The sequence below is a fragment of the Sceloporus undulatus genome, chromosome 3 (genome assembly GCF_019175285.1).
Source record: "Sceloporus undulatus isolate JIND9_A2432 ecotype Alabama chromosome 3, SceUnd_v1.1, whole genome shotgun sequence".
Lineage (NCBI taxonomy): Eukaryota > Metazoa > Chordata > Lepidosauria > Squamata > Phrynosomatidae > Sceloporus > Sceloporus undulatus.
The window spans coordinates 40,678,619-40,697,493 of record NC_056524.1 but is presented as its reverse complement, the minus strand read 5'-3'; the positions used below and the strand labels follow the sequence as shown (position 1 = coordinate 40,697,493).

Here is an 18,875-nt window from a genome sequence, read left to right as displayed (position 1 = left end):
TTGTAGTCTGCTTTTTCACAAAGGAATCAAAGCAGATTCCAACATTATAAACATCAAACTATTAAAAATCTCAATTTAAAATACCCCAAACCCCAACCCTCCCCTAGTCATAAAAACAGTGATCAACCCATAAAAAGAGATTTTAAAAAAAAATTAAAACTATCCAATAGAAATACATTAAAATTTGGGGCAGATTAGGGTTTGCCAATCAGTTGGAAAGGCACTGAAGTACTTGAAGGCACAACAGGTGTAGTGGGGAGAGTCATTGTTCATGGGAGGGAAAATGTGTGTGTGTGTGTGTGTGCAAACCACACCAGGTGACATTTCAGACCCAGTGGGGCAGTACACCATGAGTGGGGCTGGTGTGGAAGCTGGGTGAGTGAAAAGGGGTGTCACATTCCTTTTTTGCTTTCCCTCCAGCTGTGCAAGACCCCAAATGGCCATCTAGAGCCTTGCCATCACCCTCCAGCAGCAGCCACTAGAGGGATGGTGTCTTTCATTTGAGTGACCCTTTAGCCGCCATGGGATTCCTAAGTGCTTTCAGACTGTTTCATGATCTCCTCTGCAATTTTTCCTGGTACTGATGTCAGTCTGACTGGGCACCAATTGTTTGGGCCCTCTTTTTTACCTTTTGTGAAGATGGGGACAACATTTTCTTCTCCAGTTTGCGGCTTGCATTGGAAAGGGGCAATGATTCAGTAACCTGCCCTTTCAAACAAAAGTTGTGCAAATATTTCTCCAACTGTTCTTTTTTCTTTCCTGATATGATCCCACCCCCACCCACCCCCAACACCCTTTTGGTCTTTCTCATTGGCTTCTTAGTGCTTGCTTTTTGCTTTGCATGCCATTTAAGTAATTCTTGCAGGATGCCCTCTACAAAAAAGGCATTACTGACAGCTTCTGAACAGAAGAAAAGGTATGGGGTGTAAGTCAAGGGGAGAGGAGGGAAAGAAATAGAAAGATACTTTCGCTTTAGTGGTGATGACTGAAAACTTTGGAGAGAAAAAAGACTCAGGGGGGACAGGGAGGCATTTTCTTTTGTTTTATTTTTTGGACAGTGCTCACAGGAACAGAAAGCTCAGGCTTGCTGGAGAGGTTAAAAACAATAAAAATAACTTCTTTTCATTGTGTCTATGCCAAAAGGAAGAACAAGGACATGGTAGGGCCATCACATGAGGAAGATGGCAAATTGCTAACAGAGGACAGAGAAAAGGCAGAACTATTCAACACTTTCTTTGCTCCAGTTTTCTTCCAAAAGGGAAACAGTGCTGAACCTGGGTAAAATTGAGCTAATGATGCAGCAGGGGAGATGTTGCACAGAGAGGTAGGTGCAGAGATAGTACAGGAATATTTCTAAATGAATTGAAGTCTCCAGGGCTAGATGAACTTTATCCTAGGGTATAAAAAGAACTGGCAGAAGTAATCTCAGAACCAGTGGCAATAATCTTTGAGAATTCATGGAGAATAGGAGAAGCCCCAGCAGATTGAAGGAGGGGAAATTTTGTCCCTATTTTCAAAAAAGGAAAAAAAGAGGACCCAAAACAATTAGTGCCCAGTCAGACTGAAAGCAGTACCAGGAAAGAATCCAGAGCAGATCAGGAAACTGACAATCTGAAAGCACTTAGGAATGCCATGACTACTACATTTCAAGATAACTCTCTCAAAAACAAGTCATGCCAGACTAATCTTCTCTCTCTCTTTTTTATAGTTACAAACTTGGTAGATGAAAGGAATGCTGCTGATGTGGCATGCCTTGATTTTAGTAAGGTCTCTGCTGTAATATTCTTGCAAAACAATAACACCACCCTAATGTGGGCTACACAATGCAACACTTAGGTTACCGGTTGAGCAATCAAACCAAAGGGTGTTCACCAATGATTCCTCTTCATCCTGGAAAAAAGTGACCAATGGGGTGCCACAGGGTTCTGTCCTGGGCTCAATGCTATTCAATATTGTTCTCGATGACTTGGATAAAGGAATAGAGGGCTTGCTTATTAAATTTGCAAATTTCACCAAATTAGGAGGGGTAACTAATATCTCAGAGGACAGGATCAGAATTCACAATGACCGTAACCAATTAGAGATCTGGGCTAAAACTAAAAAAATGAATAGATGATGAGGATGAATAAATAAGATGCCAACCACAGATGCTGGTGAAACATCAGGAAGAAAACTTTTCTAGAACATAGCCACATAGCCTGAACCCCCCCCCCCAAAAAAAACCTACAAAAATGAATTTTAACAGTCAGAAATGTAGGCAGAAAAAATGAAATGCACAGATATAGGATAGGTGACATCTGGCTTGACAACAGTACATGTGTAAGAGATTTGGAATCTTAGCAGACCACAGGCTGACCATGAGTCAGCAGTTTGATGTGGCAGTTTAAAAAGCCAATGGGATTTCAGGCTATATCAATAGGAACATAGTGTTGATATTGAGAAGTAATGGTGCCACTCTATTTTACTTTGGTTAGATCTCACCTGGAGCTCCACAGTTCGAGAAGGATATTGACAAGCTGGAATGTGTCCAGAGGACTGCTTTTTGCGGCTACTTTTTGTGTCGCGGAAAGGCCAGATCGGGGCCATGGCATGTAGTTGCTGTGGTCTCGATCCAGTGAGCAAAGGGGCAGCTTCAGGTCACTTGAAAGGAGTGGTCTGTGGAACCCCTGAATTTCTAGCTCAGAGTCTTATATTCATTTCATGGTAAAATCCACCTTACAGGCAAAGACTGCTTGTGATTGTTCAGCAAAGTTTATGGCCATGACCAATTGGATAAATAAAGAAATCCAAAGGGAATACAAAGATTGAGTCTAATCTGCATAGTTTATTTGAAAATCCAGTTTTTGTTTTCCCTTTCAGCAATTCTGGTATTTGAGTGCTATAATCCTATTAACTAGGTGGTTAGTGCTCTTCCCACCAGTGTCTTATTTTCCATGTTTTAAGAAAAACTGGGGTACTGATAGAATCAATATCCTACGTTGCTGACATGCTGATGATCCACACACATATTCATGCTTGGTATTTATTTATTTATTTATTTATTTTAATGGGATTATCCTGACCCTTTGGCTCAAGAATCCATTTTGTTCTGAAAGCAGCAGCATGGAAAGCTGTAATGGATGGGCACTAGTGGTATAAAAGTAATCACAAACACTTCCTTCTTTAATTAAAGGGAGTTCCTCCGTGTAGTAACAGATAAATGAAATAGTGTCAAGCCACCAGCCAGTAAGCAAACCCATGAAGATGCCATTAAATTTGCAAAGCCTATGGCTCCATCTTAAAGTAGGCGACAAGTCAAAAGATAAAAATACCAGCTGGGTAACCCCTCAAAACATCTTCTGTCTTTAATAACACCAAATGTCCCCTTCTATGGTGTTGCCGTTGGTATAGCAAGTTCAGTTGGGCTCAGTCGAGTGACCAGCAGCCTTCTTGAGTTTTCTCTACATTTAATGGAATCAAACTTTTGTTCTCAAATAAATAAGAGCTGAGTGACCTATGTATTATCTCCCTGTTCATGTTGCTATTAAAATTACAGTGGACCCTTGTTATACGCTGGGGTTTGGTTCCAAGATCCCCCGTGTATAACAAAATCCATCCCATTAAATATAATGACATAGCAAAAATGGAAAATCAAGGTTTGATATTTGAAATTTATACTTTTTAAAAAACATTTTCAAACCATGTATGCTTGAATCCGTGTATAAAAAATTCGTGTATAAGAAGGGCCGACTGTACTTCTTACCAACCAGAAAATGAAGCCTTGTTTTAAGCCAGGTAATAATGAACATGCATTATGTATTTCTCCTCAATTCCTCCTGAGCTTATCCATTTCCACCCCTCCAATTCAACATGTGGACCAACATTCAAGCATTCTGTCAATGCATAGCTTCCCTGTCACCTGATTTGCCATATCCATATAGGAGAGGTGGGCAACAGAGGAGGGTTCTGGACTATTTCCCTCTGCTTCCCTGGTGGGCTGCACGATTGTGTCATGTTACTTTTGGCCATCATTTTGGCCAATATTGGCCATTTTAGTTTTGGTGTTTGGGTTTTTTGGAATGGGTTGTGGGGGTAGGTGAAGTAAGTTGCCATATTTGCAACTAGTTTTGGATCAGTTTGGCTAGTTTGAGGTGAAACATCACCCAAAAAATTGCATGCAAAAATTGAAGTATGTGTGTGGGTGGGGTTTTTTTGGGTTCAAAAGCCACACTTTGGGGTCCCAAGGGCCACATGCAGCCCATGGGCTGCACTATACCCACCATTGTTATTGAACCTTTCTTCAGTCATATTTGCAAAGCACCATTTTCCCCAGTCCTTGTCAGTTTTATATTGGTCTGTGTCCCAGAAGCCTGGCATGCTAACTAGCCTTTCCCCTCTTTTGTAACGTAGTGCATATATTAACAACAAAAATGGTGTTTATTTGTTGCACGAGCCGATTTCTTCATTTTAGAAGTGATACTCAACTTTCACAAAACAGTGCATAGGAATGCTCTGTGCATTACACTTCTGGTTAAGGTCCATTTCATGGTTTATTTATTTATTTATTTCACTTCTATGCCATCTTTCTCCCAAAAAAAAATGGACCCAAGGTGGCTCACAAGATAAAACATTATTAAAACATTACAATACAAATTAAAAAATTTGGGTACTAGGGATTTGATATGTTTTGTATTTTTAACTTGTTAGCCGCCCTGATTGTTCTCAGAGGAGTGGGATACAAATAAATTTTATTATTATTATTATTATTATTATTATTATTAAAATTATTTAGTTAAAATAGTATAAAATTAATACAAAACATACAAAAGTTAAAAACATAACTAAAAATACACACCCCGTATAAAAAACCCACCATACATGATATACATACACACATACATACAGGATTAGGAGGGCAAGTGAACAGTGATGTATTGTGACACTGAGTGTATCATGCAAATAGGTTGGCTCAAGACAAATGGCTCAGGACTTCTGTACCTTTAATAATTTAATAATTGTACCTTTAATCAAATTCTGTAGAACAGGGATGGGCAATGTTGTTGAATTGTATGTAACTCACATCATTTCACCAGAATAGCTATGCTGGCTAAGGCTAGTGGTAGTTTAACAAAACCTGACAGACTACAGGTTGTCCAGCCCTGCTGTAGAAGGAAGATCTATTTCAGGGGATACTTCTGCTTGGCACATTTCTACATTGTACTTCTTCCAAGAAAAGGCTCAGCCAGCTAAACATATTCAAGTGGTTATAGTAGTAGTAATAATAATAATAATATATTTATATCCCACCTTTCCCTGAAGGAAAATTATACAGTAATGCTGTGGAATTAGTATATGTTTGCATACATGTTCAGAAATATGCTATCTGTAATCAGATACTAATTCTGCAATAGTTGCTAAATAGTATAGACTGCAACCCATATGTGTTGCATACTAAAAGTCTCAAGATTCAATTCTTGGCCTCTACAGGTAGGCTGAGAAAGATTTATGTCTGATATCCTGAGCAGCCACTACTAGTCAGGGTAGGAGAGAAGAAATCATAGTATGACTCAGTTTAAGGTAACAATGTTCCCTGAAATGACCTATTTTGATCTCCTTTAATTTGTTCAGAACAGAAAGTGCTGAAACTGCTGCAAAATAGGTTAGTTGTTTTTCCAGAATGTTTTTCAAATAGCACAAAAATGACCAGAGGCATACATTAAAATTGCTTTATTTTCTGAGGCATTAGCTCACATGGCAAGCTCTTCATCAATTCAGTATGGAATGAAACATGAGCATTTGTGGAAGAATGGTTGTAGGAAGGAAAAGAACAGAGCTGTAAAATGATCAATGAGATATTTTCTGTCTGTCTGTCTTTCAGATAGTGTTACAATGAATGCTAAAACTTAATTATTGTTGATGTTCATGGATAAATTGTAATTTCTTATATCTACACATCATTATTCAGACATTACCTACTGTTAGGGTTTCCAGCTCAAAAGCAGGCACATCCTGAGATTTCAGGACCAAATGTTGAGACCTAGACTCAGCCCCATGGGAATATCACAGCAGATCAAGCGACAAATATTCCTAGAAGCCTAGACTATCAGCTGCCCAGAAGAGAGCCAGCAGATCCATCTCCATGGTTGGGTGGCAAGCTGCTCTCCCAGTTCTTTACCCCATTACCTGTCTATGAGAACAGCTCCGAAATATACCCTTGCTGGCTTGGATTGGCCACTGTGAGGCTTGTGACATGGGAGATACAAGCTTCTGATTGTGGATCAAAGAGGGAAGCTGAGCAGGTAGCCTGAGGTGGGGATGGTTGATGGTTGAGCTGATCCCTTTCACTCTAAACAATCATAGTACTTTGATTCCACTTAACTGCCATGGCTGACTCCTATGGAGAATTCAGAGATTCATAGTTTAATGAGACTAGAATTCTCTGGCTGAGAATTCTGGTTGCCCCTCCCTAAACTGCAAATCCCAGGATTTCTACAGAAGGGAGCCATGGCAGTTAAAGTGGAATCTTAGTGCTCTATAAGAGAGCATCATGGGGGGGGGGGGTTTGCAGGCTGCACCAGGTGACATCCTAAGATGGGTGACCTCACAGCTCCTCAAACATAAAATGGAACCGTATCAGTTAAAGTGAACTCATAGTAATATAATTGCCTAGTGTAAAAGGGCCTAGTGACTGTGTGTTCTTGCCCTCCCTATAAATACTTGAAGAAATGAACAAATGCCTGGGCCTGAAAAAGAAATTACCAGGGTCTAAATTCACTCTCAGAATTTCTGTGTACATTTAATTCTGACAGTAAGCAATTACAGTAAATCACATTTCTGTTCGGCAAAGGAATACACACACTGTTGTTGCTGTTGTTACTGAAAGTTCATTGTGAAATGAACAAAAACATGCAGTTGATGCAAAACTGGAAGGATATATCTAAAATGACCATTCCTAGTGAGCAGCCTGATTGCTCTGTTAATCTGAAGTTTCTGGATTATCTTTCATGGTGATACCACATTCAATGCATTGAAGTAACAGTGTCATCTTGAGGACATTATCAACCCTATCTGTAAAACCCAAAACTGTTGTGTTTTTGATGAATACTCTGCTTGGCTCTGGCTTTGAATTAATGCCACCCCAAAACAAGAAAAAGGAGGAAGCCTTCAGACCATCTTGTAAAAGAATTGGCAAATATTATTCTCTCTATTTGAAAATTACCCTAAGTATATTTGCTCTGTCCTGAACCCTGGGAATGTGTCACTCCCAGCCATCCAAATGTTGAACAATTCAGCAGGATGGAATTTTTGCTTGTCCTCTTGTGAGTGATAACTATAGATCACTAGGGAAACTGTAGTTGTGATGAGCCAGGCCATATGACAGAAAATCAGAACAAGTGAGGAGAAGGATGAATGTTCATATCCAAAGCCATGGTTTGGCAGTGACAGCTGAACCAGGCTACTAACTGAAGAAAAACACAAAAGATATTTTATTTATATATACGTTTATGAGTATTTATACCCTACCTTTCAAACAAAAGAATTCCAGAGTGGCTTCCTTGGGATTACAATCTAAAAAAAAGAAGACATACAAGGAAAAGGGCAATGGTTGACTGGATTAAGACCATCAGAACCTGCCTGCTCTTCTCTCCTTCAGGGGCCAGCGCAATGGCAGTTGGAATGAATACCTCTCACCAGGTGCTGGGGCCATAGACCAATGGAACTGTGCCTGGCTGCTCTTTTCCCTCTCAGAGACCAAGCAGTGATAATTTCAATATTTTTGTGATTCAGCAAGTTTTGAGAATATGTCCAAGGGTTTGGGTTTGATATGTTGTGACCACCTTTTTGGTATATGCCTTAAATTTGATTCCAACTTAGAGCAATCCTATCAACAAAGTTTTCTTACCAAGATTTATTCAGAGAAGGTTTGAAATCACCTTCCTTTAAGGCTAAGGATGATGGAAGTTGTAGTCCCACACTTTTGATGAGTGCAGGTATAGGGAGACAGATTTGGTAATGAGAGCAAAAAGGCTAATTCTCCATATATTAAGAACAGGTCACTTGTTCCTTTATAGTACTGTGGAAGGGTACGGCAGTGCACATGGTGGAAGGGAAGATAAGCAAATCCATTGAATGTGAAGATTAATGAGATGTGGCTAGGGAACACCTGGAATGCCAGATAAAGTTTTGATGCTGAAAAATGAAGAGAATTTGTGTGACTTCAAAGATATAGTCATTTTAGTCTGTAGAATAAGTATGTAGAGAGATTGTGTGGCACCTTTGAGAGTAACTGAAAGAAAGAATTTGGCAGCATGAGCTTTTGTACACTTAAGTCTACTTCCTCAGATCCAGTTGTAGACTTAAGATACTTCCTCACATGAATCCCTCAGATGCACTTCCTCCAAATGCATCTGAGGAAGTAGACTTAAGTTTATGAAAGCTCATGCTGCCAACTTCTTTCTTTTAGTCTCAAAGGTGCTACAAGATCTCTCTACATACTTATACGTAGTCTTTTAATCAACAGGTATCCATCTTTTTCAATGACTACTCACAACAGACTCAGGAGATTCCTGGATTAGGTAATTTGAAGAAATGTTGAAAATGTTGGAAAAGTTGAAATGGTGGAAAATTTTAAGGAACATGCATTAAACATCAGTTCAGAAACTAATATGTGTTGCTTTAATGGATAACTATTTACAAAAATGAAGGAAATGAAAATAATTGGAAACAGAAATAATTCCTTTTTTTTGGACTCAATCAATCAATCAATTATCAAAATGTTGTAGTGAGCATGGCCTCTGCCACAAGGTAGATGGATATGAGTCCTTGATAGCATTATGGCTAAATGTTATCATCTGTGCAGAAAGAGTGCCTGCTAGATAATTTTGTTTTAGCTTGACAGTTTCAGTCTGGGAAAAGCTAGGCCCAAAACAGATGGGTCAAAAGCTTTGGCTTCAGGCCAATCTGGGGCAATCATTCAGATGAACATGCTCCTGGATTGGGCCGAAACTGCACCATGGCTACCTACAGCAGCCCAAACCCAGATGCAAAAGGAGTGCAAAAAAGCACTCCTTCCAGCGATCTTTTGCCGACAGCAGCAGTGGCTGGTCTTGGGACCATGGCGTTTGGTTGCCGCAGTCCTGTGCCAAATGAGGAGCGACCAGCACTGGAGTAGCCAGAGGCTGCTCCAAGCTCCTGGTCTGCTTGACCCTGAAAGCAGCTGAGAATGAATTTGGCATACCTATACTCCATTTCACAGAACTAAGATCTCCAGACTTCGCTGTTAAGGATGGATTGACTATTCAAATGGGGTATATGTGGAAAGTCCTCCCCTCCCCAGAAAAAAATGTAGCCAAATATGTATTGATCTTTCTGTCTTATCTGCATCTGGATTGATTTTAAAAATTATTTAAAATTTAGAGACGTCCCCTCACTACTTCTGCCCTCAGACTTTGAAAGCAAGAAAGCCAATTAAATAGAGAGTTGACACATGCTTTCAGCTTCAGGAAGAGGAAATGGAGCTTATCAGACAAGGGAAATTGGAAGTATAATCCAATGGCAATCCGAATGCAATCATGAGGTTTAACATTATTGCGTGATAGACTACCACACACAATTTTGGGCAATGGGAAGTCAGTCCGAACGCAATCATGGGGTTTCACGTTATTGCATGAGTGGTGATCACATGCAATTTTGAGCAATGGCAAGCTATTTTCGGGCAATGGGGAGTTAGTTCAAATGCAATTCGAATTCATGTAAATTTGCTGAACTAGCAAATTCACGTGAATGCATTCTGGCCCCACTTTCTTTTCATTCAAAATTAAGATAATTTACTCCTGTGTGATAAACTCCAATGGCAAACCTCTGAACAAATCTTGCCAAGAAAACTCCATGATAAGTTTGCCTAAAGGTTGCTGTTAAGTCAGAAATGATTTGAAGGCACACAACAACAACAACAATGACAATGGGTAGTATAAAGGATCCTTGCTTATTACCCAGTAAAACTGACTAGCTGGCTGGCAGGTCTTTCTCCAGAAGCAGAAATGACACTTCCAAGCATGCCCAGTAGCACTATTTCCATTTTCAACAGTGGCAGGGTGAAGGTTTATCTAGGTGTAACCCTGGTCTCCTGAGCATTTTTAATACTGTGAAATTATGGCAAAACTGTTTCCTTTTTAAAATGAAAATATGACTATTTGGTGATATCTGGCTACCTAGGGAGAGAGGATGGTCATGTCTGGACTTTCCAATAAGCTAACATTCCTTGGCATTAACAGCATCCTTGTGTACATTGTCTTATTTCTCCTGTTTAAAGTGGGAGTGGCTGAAAAGAACTGTAAATCATAAATTAAATGGGGGCTTGTTCTATATATAATTACCCAGTTTACTGGGAGGGCAGCAAGGCAAATATCAATTTTCTTATTGGGTTCATGCACCCTAATAAACAGAACACTGACCTAAGGCCCATGGTTTAGCTGTGTCTGTAATAAGCAGAAACAATTAGCTGGAATTCTCTTGAATTCCTGCTTCTTGTGACACCCAAATGTAGATACCTTGGATCTGAACCATATGATATTGTCTGATTTTAGAAGCTAGGCAGGGCTAGATCTGATTAATAGGTGGGTGACCACCAGAGGATACCAAAGATCTCTGTGTAGAGATAGAAATGAGCCCTGGCTAAATCACTGGAAAGCCACTGTCAGTCAGATTTGGCAGTACTGGGTTAAATTGGCCAGTGGCTTGGCTTAGATGACTATTAAGTACATAGCAAAGTGCATAATTCTATAAATACTGCAAATCTGTAGTGCACATGCACACTCTGATTCAACCATATGACAGAGAAACTACAACCCAAAACACCATTAGATTGATGTGCTGTGACTTCAGGACTACTCCAAATTATGATAATCGTGTCATAGGATTTTCTTGGCAAGACTTATTCAGAAGTTTACCATTGCTTTCCTCTTAGTCTAAGAGAATTTAGCTTGTTCATGTTCATCCAGTAAGCTCCCATGTCTCTCAGAGTCTAGTTCAACATTCCTAAAACTACAACACATTGGCTCTCTAGGGATGTGTTGCTCAGGGATTTCTATGGCTTTTAGTGCACAAGAAGTTGCATTGAATAATGCTAGTGGGGCTAACTTAGCTTCATATTTGGTGGGAAAGGCTACTACAGTTAAAAAGGATGAACATATGAGTAAATGATAAGATTTTCAGTGACAGATGTTGATAGATTGTTGGCAAGGAACTTGGAAGAAATCTATCCATTGGAGGAAAAAGATTATTTTTGTTTCAACTTTCATTTCAGTAACTTTGAAGTGGCTCAGACCCATGAATTTCCTGGCACCGGTCCATGCATTTCAGAATTAGTCACTCTGCTTCAGATTCTCAGAAGGCACATGTAACTATGTGCTGTGATTATTTTTCTGTAAGTGCCAAAGGTAATTTATTCATATTGCATCTATAAGTATATTAATGCATGCAAACATGTATATTCTGTGGAAAAGATGAACAGACACATTTATGCATGTGGCTTATGTAAAAAGCTCAACCAATAGTAACATTGATCAACAAGGAGGCCTGTGACCCCACTGAAATGGGGACATATTGGATTGCAAAAGAGAGGTCCCTGTTAAGATGCAAATGGGCTTTAAAATTCCTGGACTTTAAAAATCTCCCTATTGCAGCATGGCCAGAAGGAGGAGGAGCTGTCTGCAAAGGATATCCTCCCCAGCATAACATCTTTACTAAGGACTGAAACAACATGCAGGCATCTGACTAACATCTCCAGTTGTTGTTTTTTTCTTCTTTTTCTCCTGTTTGGTTTGTAACATCTTGCCTGATGAAGAAGCCCATGGAGCTTCGAAAACTTGAAACAAATATATTGTGCATTTTGGTTGCCCAATAATTATTTATCACTGAGGGATTTTTGTTTGTATTTGTTAAATGGCCAACACAGCTACCCCTGCATGTTTTCTGGTTTCAAAGACAGTATTTCTGATCTCCACTTTAAAAACTATGTTGGGCATGTGAAATGAACCACTTTGGATTTGCACTGAGCAGAGGGTGGAACTAGATTGACTAAAAACTTCTTTCACATTTCTACTCTAAATGTACGAGGAAAGGTTGAGGGAGTTCACCATGTTCATCCTGGAAAAGAGAAGACTGAAGGGGTGACATGATTGTACTCTTTATATAGTTAAAAGGTCTGACACAGAGAGGAAGGTGCAGGTTTGTTCTCTGCTGTTTCTTTGGGACCAGCCATCTGGAATGTGGTCTTCCTTTCATACTGCCCTCCACTTCATCAAGCGTTATAGTCTTTTTAGTGACTCCTTTCTTCTCATCATATGGCCAAAATATGACATCCTCAGTTCAGTCATCTTTGCTTCTAGGGGGAGTTTGGGCCTGATCTGCTCTAGGACTGATCCATTGGTCTTTTTAGCACTCCATAGTATTCTCAGAACTCTTCTCCAACACCACATTTCAAATGAGTTGATTTTCTTCCTATCAGCTTTCTTCGATGTCCAGTTCTCACAATCATGGAAAATGGAAAATATGATGGCAGGGACAACCGTCACTTTAGTATTTAACTATACATCTTTACCTGTTAGGATCATGTCGAGTTTATATGCCCACTTTGAAGTAGATCCAACTGAGTTCCTCAGGGCACTATCTCAATCAAGGATTCACCTAGGAATGCATGTTTCAGATGTGATATGTGTGTCCTGTAAGCAGGATGTCTATTTGCCTTTGGGGCTGGGGTGGAAATAAATACACAAAAAGTTAAATATAATGCTAGAAAATGCTTAGTTTAAAAAATAATGTGACATTACCTTGCCTTTTGGTCTATGCACACATACCAGAAGGCTTGCCCAGGTTTTAATTTGCCTACTTTAAGACTTGGGTTCCAATCTCTGGCCTGTTACAGACAGCCAAAATAAAGCTGCTTCGAGTCACAGTGGAGGTATGGTGTTTCAATGATGCATGCGTCCTAAGAGTCCAGAAGTCGCACCAAAGCCATGCTCCAGCCCTAGTGTAGCTTTGGTGTGGCTTCTGGACTCTTAGGACGCATGCATCATTGAAACACCATACCTCAACTGTGACTCGAAGCAGCTTTATTTTGGCTGTCTGTAACAGGCCTCTGTTAGAAACTCACTTCCAATTTAGTCCCAAATACAACCAACAAAAGAAAGCCAGTGTGGCAAACCCCCTCTGAACAAACCTTGCCAGGAAACCCCCAGCATAGGTCCCTAGTAAAGCCTGAAGTTTGCCCTAAGTCAGAAAGGACTTGAAGGCACACAACAAACAAACAAACCCACCCTCCTGATGAGAGTAACCCTCTGGTTCCTTTTCTTTAGCCACTGTGGTGTGAATTCCTCCTCCTCCTCCTCTTCTTCTTCATCATCTTCATTCTCATCATCTTCATCACCATTTATCTTCTTCATCATCATCTTCTTCTCCCTCCTCCTCCTCCTCCTCTTCCTCCTCCTCCTCCTCCTCTTCTTCTTCTTCTTCTTCTTCCTCATCCTCTTCATCATCATCATCATGTTCTTCCTCCTCCTCCTCTTCTTATTCTTCCTCCAAAGGAGTCCCTACTAAGAAGAATCCCTGCTGCCTCCTGCCCTCCCTTGCCACACCCCTCTGGACCATCTGCAAGGATGCTCTCTAAAACCCCCCCCCCCTTTTAGCAGCACCACCAGTAGCAATCTCTGTTGGGGGGTGGGTGGGGGGAGAGTGCCTGGGTAATTGTGTCCAGATTGGCTGGGCTGAAATATGCATGAGGCTGGCAGGGGCGGGCTGGGAGGGAGGGAGGGGGCGTTGGAGGCGAAGGGGCTGGGGGTCCTTGAGAGCTGCCAGGGAGCGAGTCTGGGGGAAGCCAGCGAGGGGAAATGAGCAAGAACTGGGGGGCTGACAGTTGCTGCTGCTAACTGCCCTGGTGTGTGTGTCTAGGAGAGAGTGTGTGAGTGTGTGATCGAGAGAGAAAGAGGGAGGGGAGGAGTGGAGAGGGTGGGGGGAGAGATAAGAGAGAGGGAGAGGGAGAGAGGAAGAAAAAAAAGGAGAGAGAAGGAAGGAAGGAAAGAAGGAACAACAAGGAAGAAGGAAAGGGGACAATACAATCATGCTGTGCTGTATGAGAAGAACAAAACAGGTAGAGCTGGAGCTTTTCTACTTCTTTCTGACCAGGGGGAATATACCGATATACATCTATATCTATATATCTGAGAATGCCTAGATGGCAGGCGACCTGTCTCTGGGAGGCAGCTGGGGCAGGGCTGACTGCTGGCTTGCGCTGCGATCTGAGCATCTTCCCAGGGAAGGCTCAGCCTCACACCCCCTTTTTGCGGTGGGTGTGGGGAAGCTGGCGAAGGATCAGGCATCGGAAGAGAAAAGGCAGCGGGAGACACCCCCCCCTCCTCAGGCGCACACACACCTTTCTTTTCTCTTTATTTGGTGGGTGGGGGAAGAAAGTGCCTTGCCTAGGATGCTCTCCTCTTGGCTTTGGAGGGGGTGGCTTTGGCTTGGAGGAGGGGGAGACCCTGAGTCTTCCTTGAACCTGGGGGAGGGGGCAGTTCTCTTTAGAAATCTGCCCCTTCCATCCCACCCCCCTCCCTTGATCTTGACGGAGAGGAGGGTGCCTTCTGGTGTTGGCTGAGATGGAAGATGGCATGGGCTTCCAGAGAGCATGAAAGATGGATGGGAGAATCTAAAAAAAAGATCTCTTTATTTCATTTCTTTTTCCAAGGGGGGAAATGAATGGGGATGTTAGGAGAGATTGGGGTGGGAGGAGAATAGGGCTGGGGGGTTCCCCCTTCTGCCATCCTTTTGGCGCCCAGAAGGCTTGGGCAAAGGTGCCCCAACTGGGAAAGAAACAGAGAACCACGCCTCTGTTAGCTGGAATGGGAAAGATGGAGCAGTGTGTCAACTAGGTGGAAACCAGTGGATCTCATAAGGTTTGGGTGATTTTTTTTTAATGTACAAGATTGTGGAAAGGTGGAGCACTCTTAACCTTTTTTTAAAAAGGCAAAATAAAAAATGGGGGAATGCTCTTCAGATCCACACTGCCCATCCCCTGGCACACCTTTCATGACAACCTCCTCTGAAGAATGGACATTCAGCCCTTCTTTGTGATGAGCGACATGGAATCATGGAATCTTTTCTTAGATTTATTTTATTTCATGTGGACTGTTCTGTTGATTTGATGAGACTCGAGGGTTTTGTCCTCTGATGTCTGTTAAAAGGGCTTGCTGTGCTTGTTAGGGAAAAACATGTTACTTGGCAATCTCAATAAATATTTTTGTAGTCCAGGTCGTATCTCTTTTTGAATGAATCTAACACAGCTTTACCCAAATGTTTCTGGGGAGAGGTAAGAAAAAGTAATCTTGTGGGGAGTTGAAAGAGAACAATTTGAAAGAAGATGTGTAGAATGTACTTTGGAGGCAACATATGTGTTGGGAAGGTGGTCTGGAAGATCACATGGGTGGGGTTGGTGAATGGGGAAACCCCACTTGCATTGGCATCTGTTCCCTCTCCATGTTTTATGCACTGTCTAAAACCTGAAGCAAAGTGGACACAGACTGTAGATCATGTATGTTGTAGTCAGCCAGCAAAGCACATTCAGTAGCCATATGTGAGAGGAAAAGTGTGTGTGGGGTGTGTGAAGGAGGGAAAAGCCATCACAAGGAGTGGAGAGGCTTCATACATTTTCAAAGAAGGTAAAAGCCTCTGAAGGTTTTGGAGATGGTAGGCTGTGAAAGCCATATTCACCATATTTTCTGACCTAGAGAACCCGGGGCTAATGTCTTGTCTACCTCACACCTTGCAAGCTTCTACTCATTGTGATTATCTTTAACTTCTCATATTTGCATTTATAAATCTATGAGGGATAGGCTTCTAGATGAACAAACAAACAAAACCTCTCAGCCCCTGGCTATATTCACCATCTTCTCTAAGGTATAGAACACATGGCTAATGCCTCGCCCACCTCATACTTTACAATCTTGTCCTCTCTTTAGTTTTCTTAAAGTTTTAAAGGTTTCATAGCTGTATTTCTAAATCTGTCATGGATAGACTGATGTATGTATGTATGTATGTAAAATCCCTCAGCCACCAGTGTAATCACCAGCCACACCCCTTTATACACTTCCATAGGGTACTTTTCCATACATGCAAGGAGACGTCCAGTTTTTCCATACCTCTTACTATACTTAAGAACATACAATTCAATGCACATACTTTTGCAGACACAAAGAGACACACCCATGCATGTGCATTCATATTACACATGGCTTGGGTGCACACAGGTATAAACCTCTATCCAGACACACCCACACACATATGTATCCCCATCCATGCCTTACTGTTGTATTGCTTTCTCTCCCACCTTTTCTTGCACACAAGCAAATTGCACATCAACAAAAATACAATGTTACCTAGAAGGTTTGGCTCTGGTGCTTAACATCTTTAAATGGAAAAAATGACCCTTCCCCCACTTGATCCTTTTTCTCCTTAACTCCACAGTCATTCTGAAAAGGGAGCCAAATAACACTTCCAACAAATAGCCATGAACTAAAGTGGGGTGTTTTCAAAATATAGGAAGGTTTCTTTATTACCTGGGGACTCCCCCCCACCTCCATGTTTGCCTCCAGAAGGACAAATAGCAGAAATTGGGAGGTTAATACATACCTGTGTGTCTCTTCGTGTATCTGTATTGGTCATGTGTTGCTAAATGTATTTGTGTTTGTTATTCATGGCATCCTAGAAGAATGGATATAGAAGGGAATAAAGGAAAATCATTTTAAAGTATTGATGCCTTTCACTCCTGTCCTCCCTTGAAAAAAATAACATTTGTAATTAGTGCCTGTAGTCAGAATGTAGAGAATGAAATGTAGTACCTTGGTGGCCTTTCAGAAGTGCTATTCAGATTTTTTACACACCTGCAGCTGTAAAGATGATGCCTCTAGAAAAAAACCACCTCCCTAAACTGCTGCAAAGTGTTGCAGATAAAAAAAACACCCGCGAATATTTGAGAAGATTTGGGAAGGAATCCTAAACCTGATACTGTACTGTGTTCTTGGGAAATGTGCTGCAGACTGGATGTATTTCATAGTGAAGCAATATCTATGCATCGACTGTATTGTACTATATGCTGGAGCAGACATATACTATGTGGGTGAGTGCTCAGTAATGAATTGAAAGGGCGATTAAACAGAAACATACATTTCCCACTTGAAGGTGTGGTGATCCTTGTCTCCTTCTGTGATTTCCTGATTCAGTATACTGGTGCTTGAGAAAAAGCGAGGTTTGAACCCTGCCACACCCATGAAATCAAAGGAAGGGGAGGGGTACAAAGAGGAGGTGTGTGGAGGAGGAGAGCGCCTGCATTTCTTTCCTCTTCCACATGAGCCGCATGGAGAAGCAAGGCTCAATCTGTCTACCCAGAGACTGTTCAATACAACTAGAGGGGAAGCAAGTGTTAGGGGCCATTTAAGTTATTATAGTGAGATAGTGCCATGTCTTTTTGTACTGGCAAGGGAAAGATGGAAAGAAAGAGAGGAGTAAGCACTGAAATGCTATTTTATTGCTTTGGGACATTGCAAATCTCATTAAAAATATTTTGATTATGCTGCATAACACTAATGTTGCATACTTGCAAAGCATGCTTGTACCTTTATCTACTGAGGCAGGGAGGAGAAGAATGAAGGAGGCAGTGCAGAATTTTTTCTACTTAAGGTAATGGTGAAGAAAAAAGCATGTAGGGCTGATTATGTTCTGGTACAGTGCTATACCAATAAAGAACTGTTTCAATTGGCATTAAACGTAAATCAAGGGCAGAGTTTTTCTTTTAGAGAGGGATGTCATGCGGCTTTACAAAACTTTTAATTTCATTAAGCAAGAGTTTAGTGTCTTAAATCTTTTTGAGGATACTGTGTTCAATAGTTGTTTTCTTTGCAGATTGCTAATAAATCAGGTGCCCACATGGAGGCATTCATTCACAGTTCTTTTTTCCTGCCTCTACAATTTGCTGAATTCCTTGTTTATTACAGAATTGGATTTTTTTGTAAGTCATTTAGTAAAACCCATCTCCTCTTTGCATATGTGAGCTTCCCAAGAGGTTTAATTGAAAGCAGCTCTTCTGTAAAGGAAAAGGCCGCCAAGATTGTTACTGGAAGAAATTTCTAACATATTCATTGGGCAAGATCCCCTAGGAAAAACAAAAATGTCCACAACAGTACCCACAGTAGTTTTAGGATTTTTTGAGAAACACCTAGAAGCCACTGATTTATGCATGTGTGTGCTTTGTTCCTAGGCTGAACAAGTATTTGTGGGAGCAGAAGAAAGCAGCCTTACATATGGAAATGCAAGACTTTTCCTGCCTGATGTTAGGAAGATTTTCAAAACTTAAAAGAGTTTCCCCACCACTTCTTCATAATGAAAATATGAGTCAATCCCACACAGAGATGATGAGTATAACCTGAGGCTGCCCTCCAGTGCAAGGATGAGATTATGTGATTTTCCCAAAGGCGGTGTTCACAGATTATGAGTTCAGAGTACATTCCCTTGGCTGCAGACATATATTTTTTCACACTAGGCCTGAAGAATGTAAAGATTCTCCATCCTCTTTTGCAATGATTAATGTATAAAATACAAGCTGTCCAATATCTCTTTCTGCTGGTTCTGTGCTGTCAGACTGCCTCTCTGATCTTCTTGCTGTGCCCCCTTTACACTGAATGGTGTTGATGACCTAAAGGCTTTCCTCGTCTTTTTCTCTCCTCTCTACCAAATGTGTATATATTTAAATGGGTTTCTCTGTCAAGCAGTGGGCGTCTGTATAAGCTGCAGGTTCCAAATGTCTCCTACTGTGAGGAGGATTTTTGCGGCCTGGGTAAGATCTTCCTGCC

The 18,875-nt window shown here is 41.1% G+C and overlaps 1 protein-coding gene across 1 annotated transcript in view; it reads left to right on the top strand.

Moving 5' to 3' along the window:
* The first annotated feature begins 14,011 nt into the window (after positions 1–14,011).
* The window catches only part of GAP43 (growth associated protein 43), a 98,521-nt gene continuing 93,657 nt past the window's right edge, over positions 14,012–18,875 (top strand). The window contains exon 1 of the mRNA XM_042456025.1: positions 14,012–14,125. Within this exon, the coding sequence (XP_042311959.1) occupies positions 14,096–14,125 (30 nt within the window). The 5' untranslated portion in view covers positions 14,012–14,095. The remainder of the gene's footprint in view (positions 14,126–18,875) is intronic.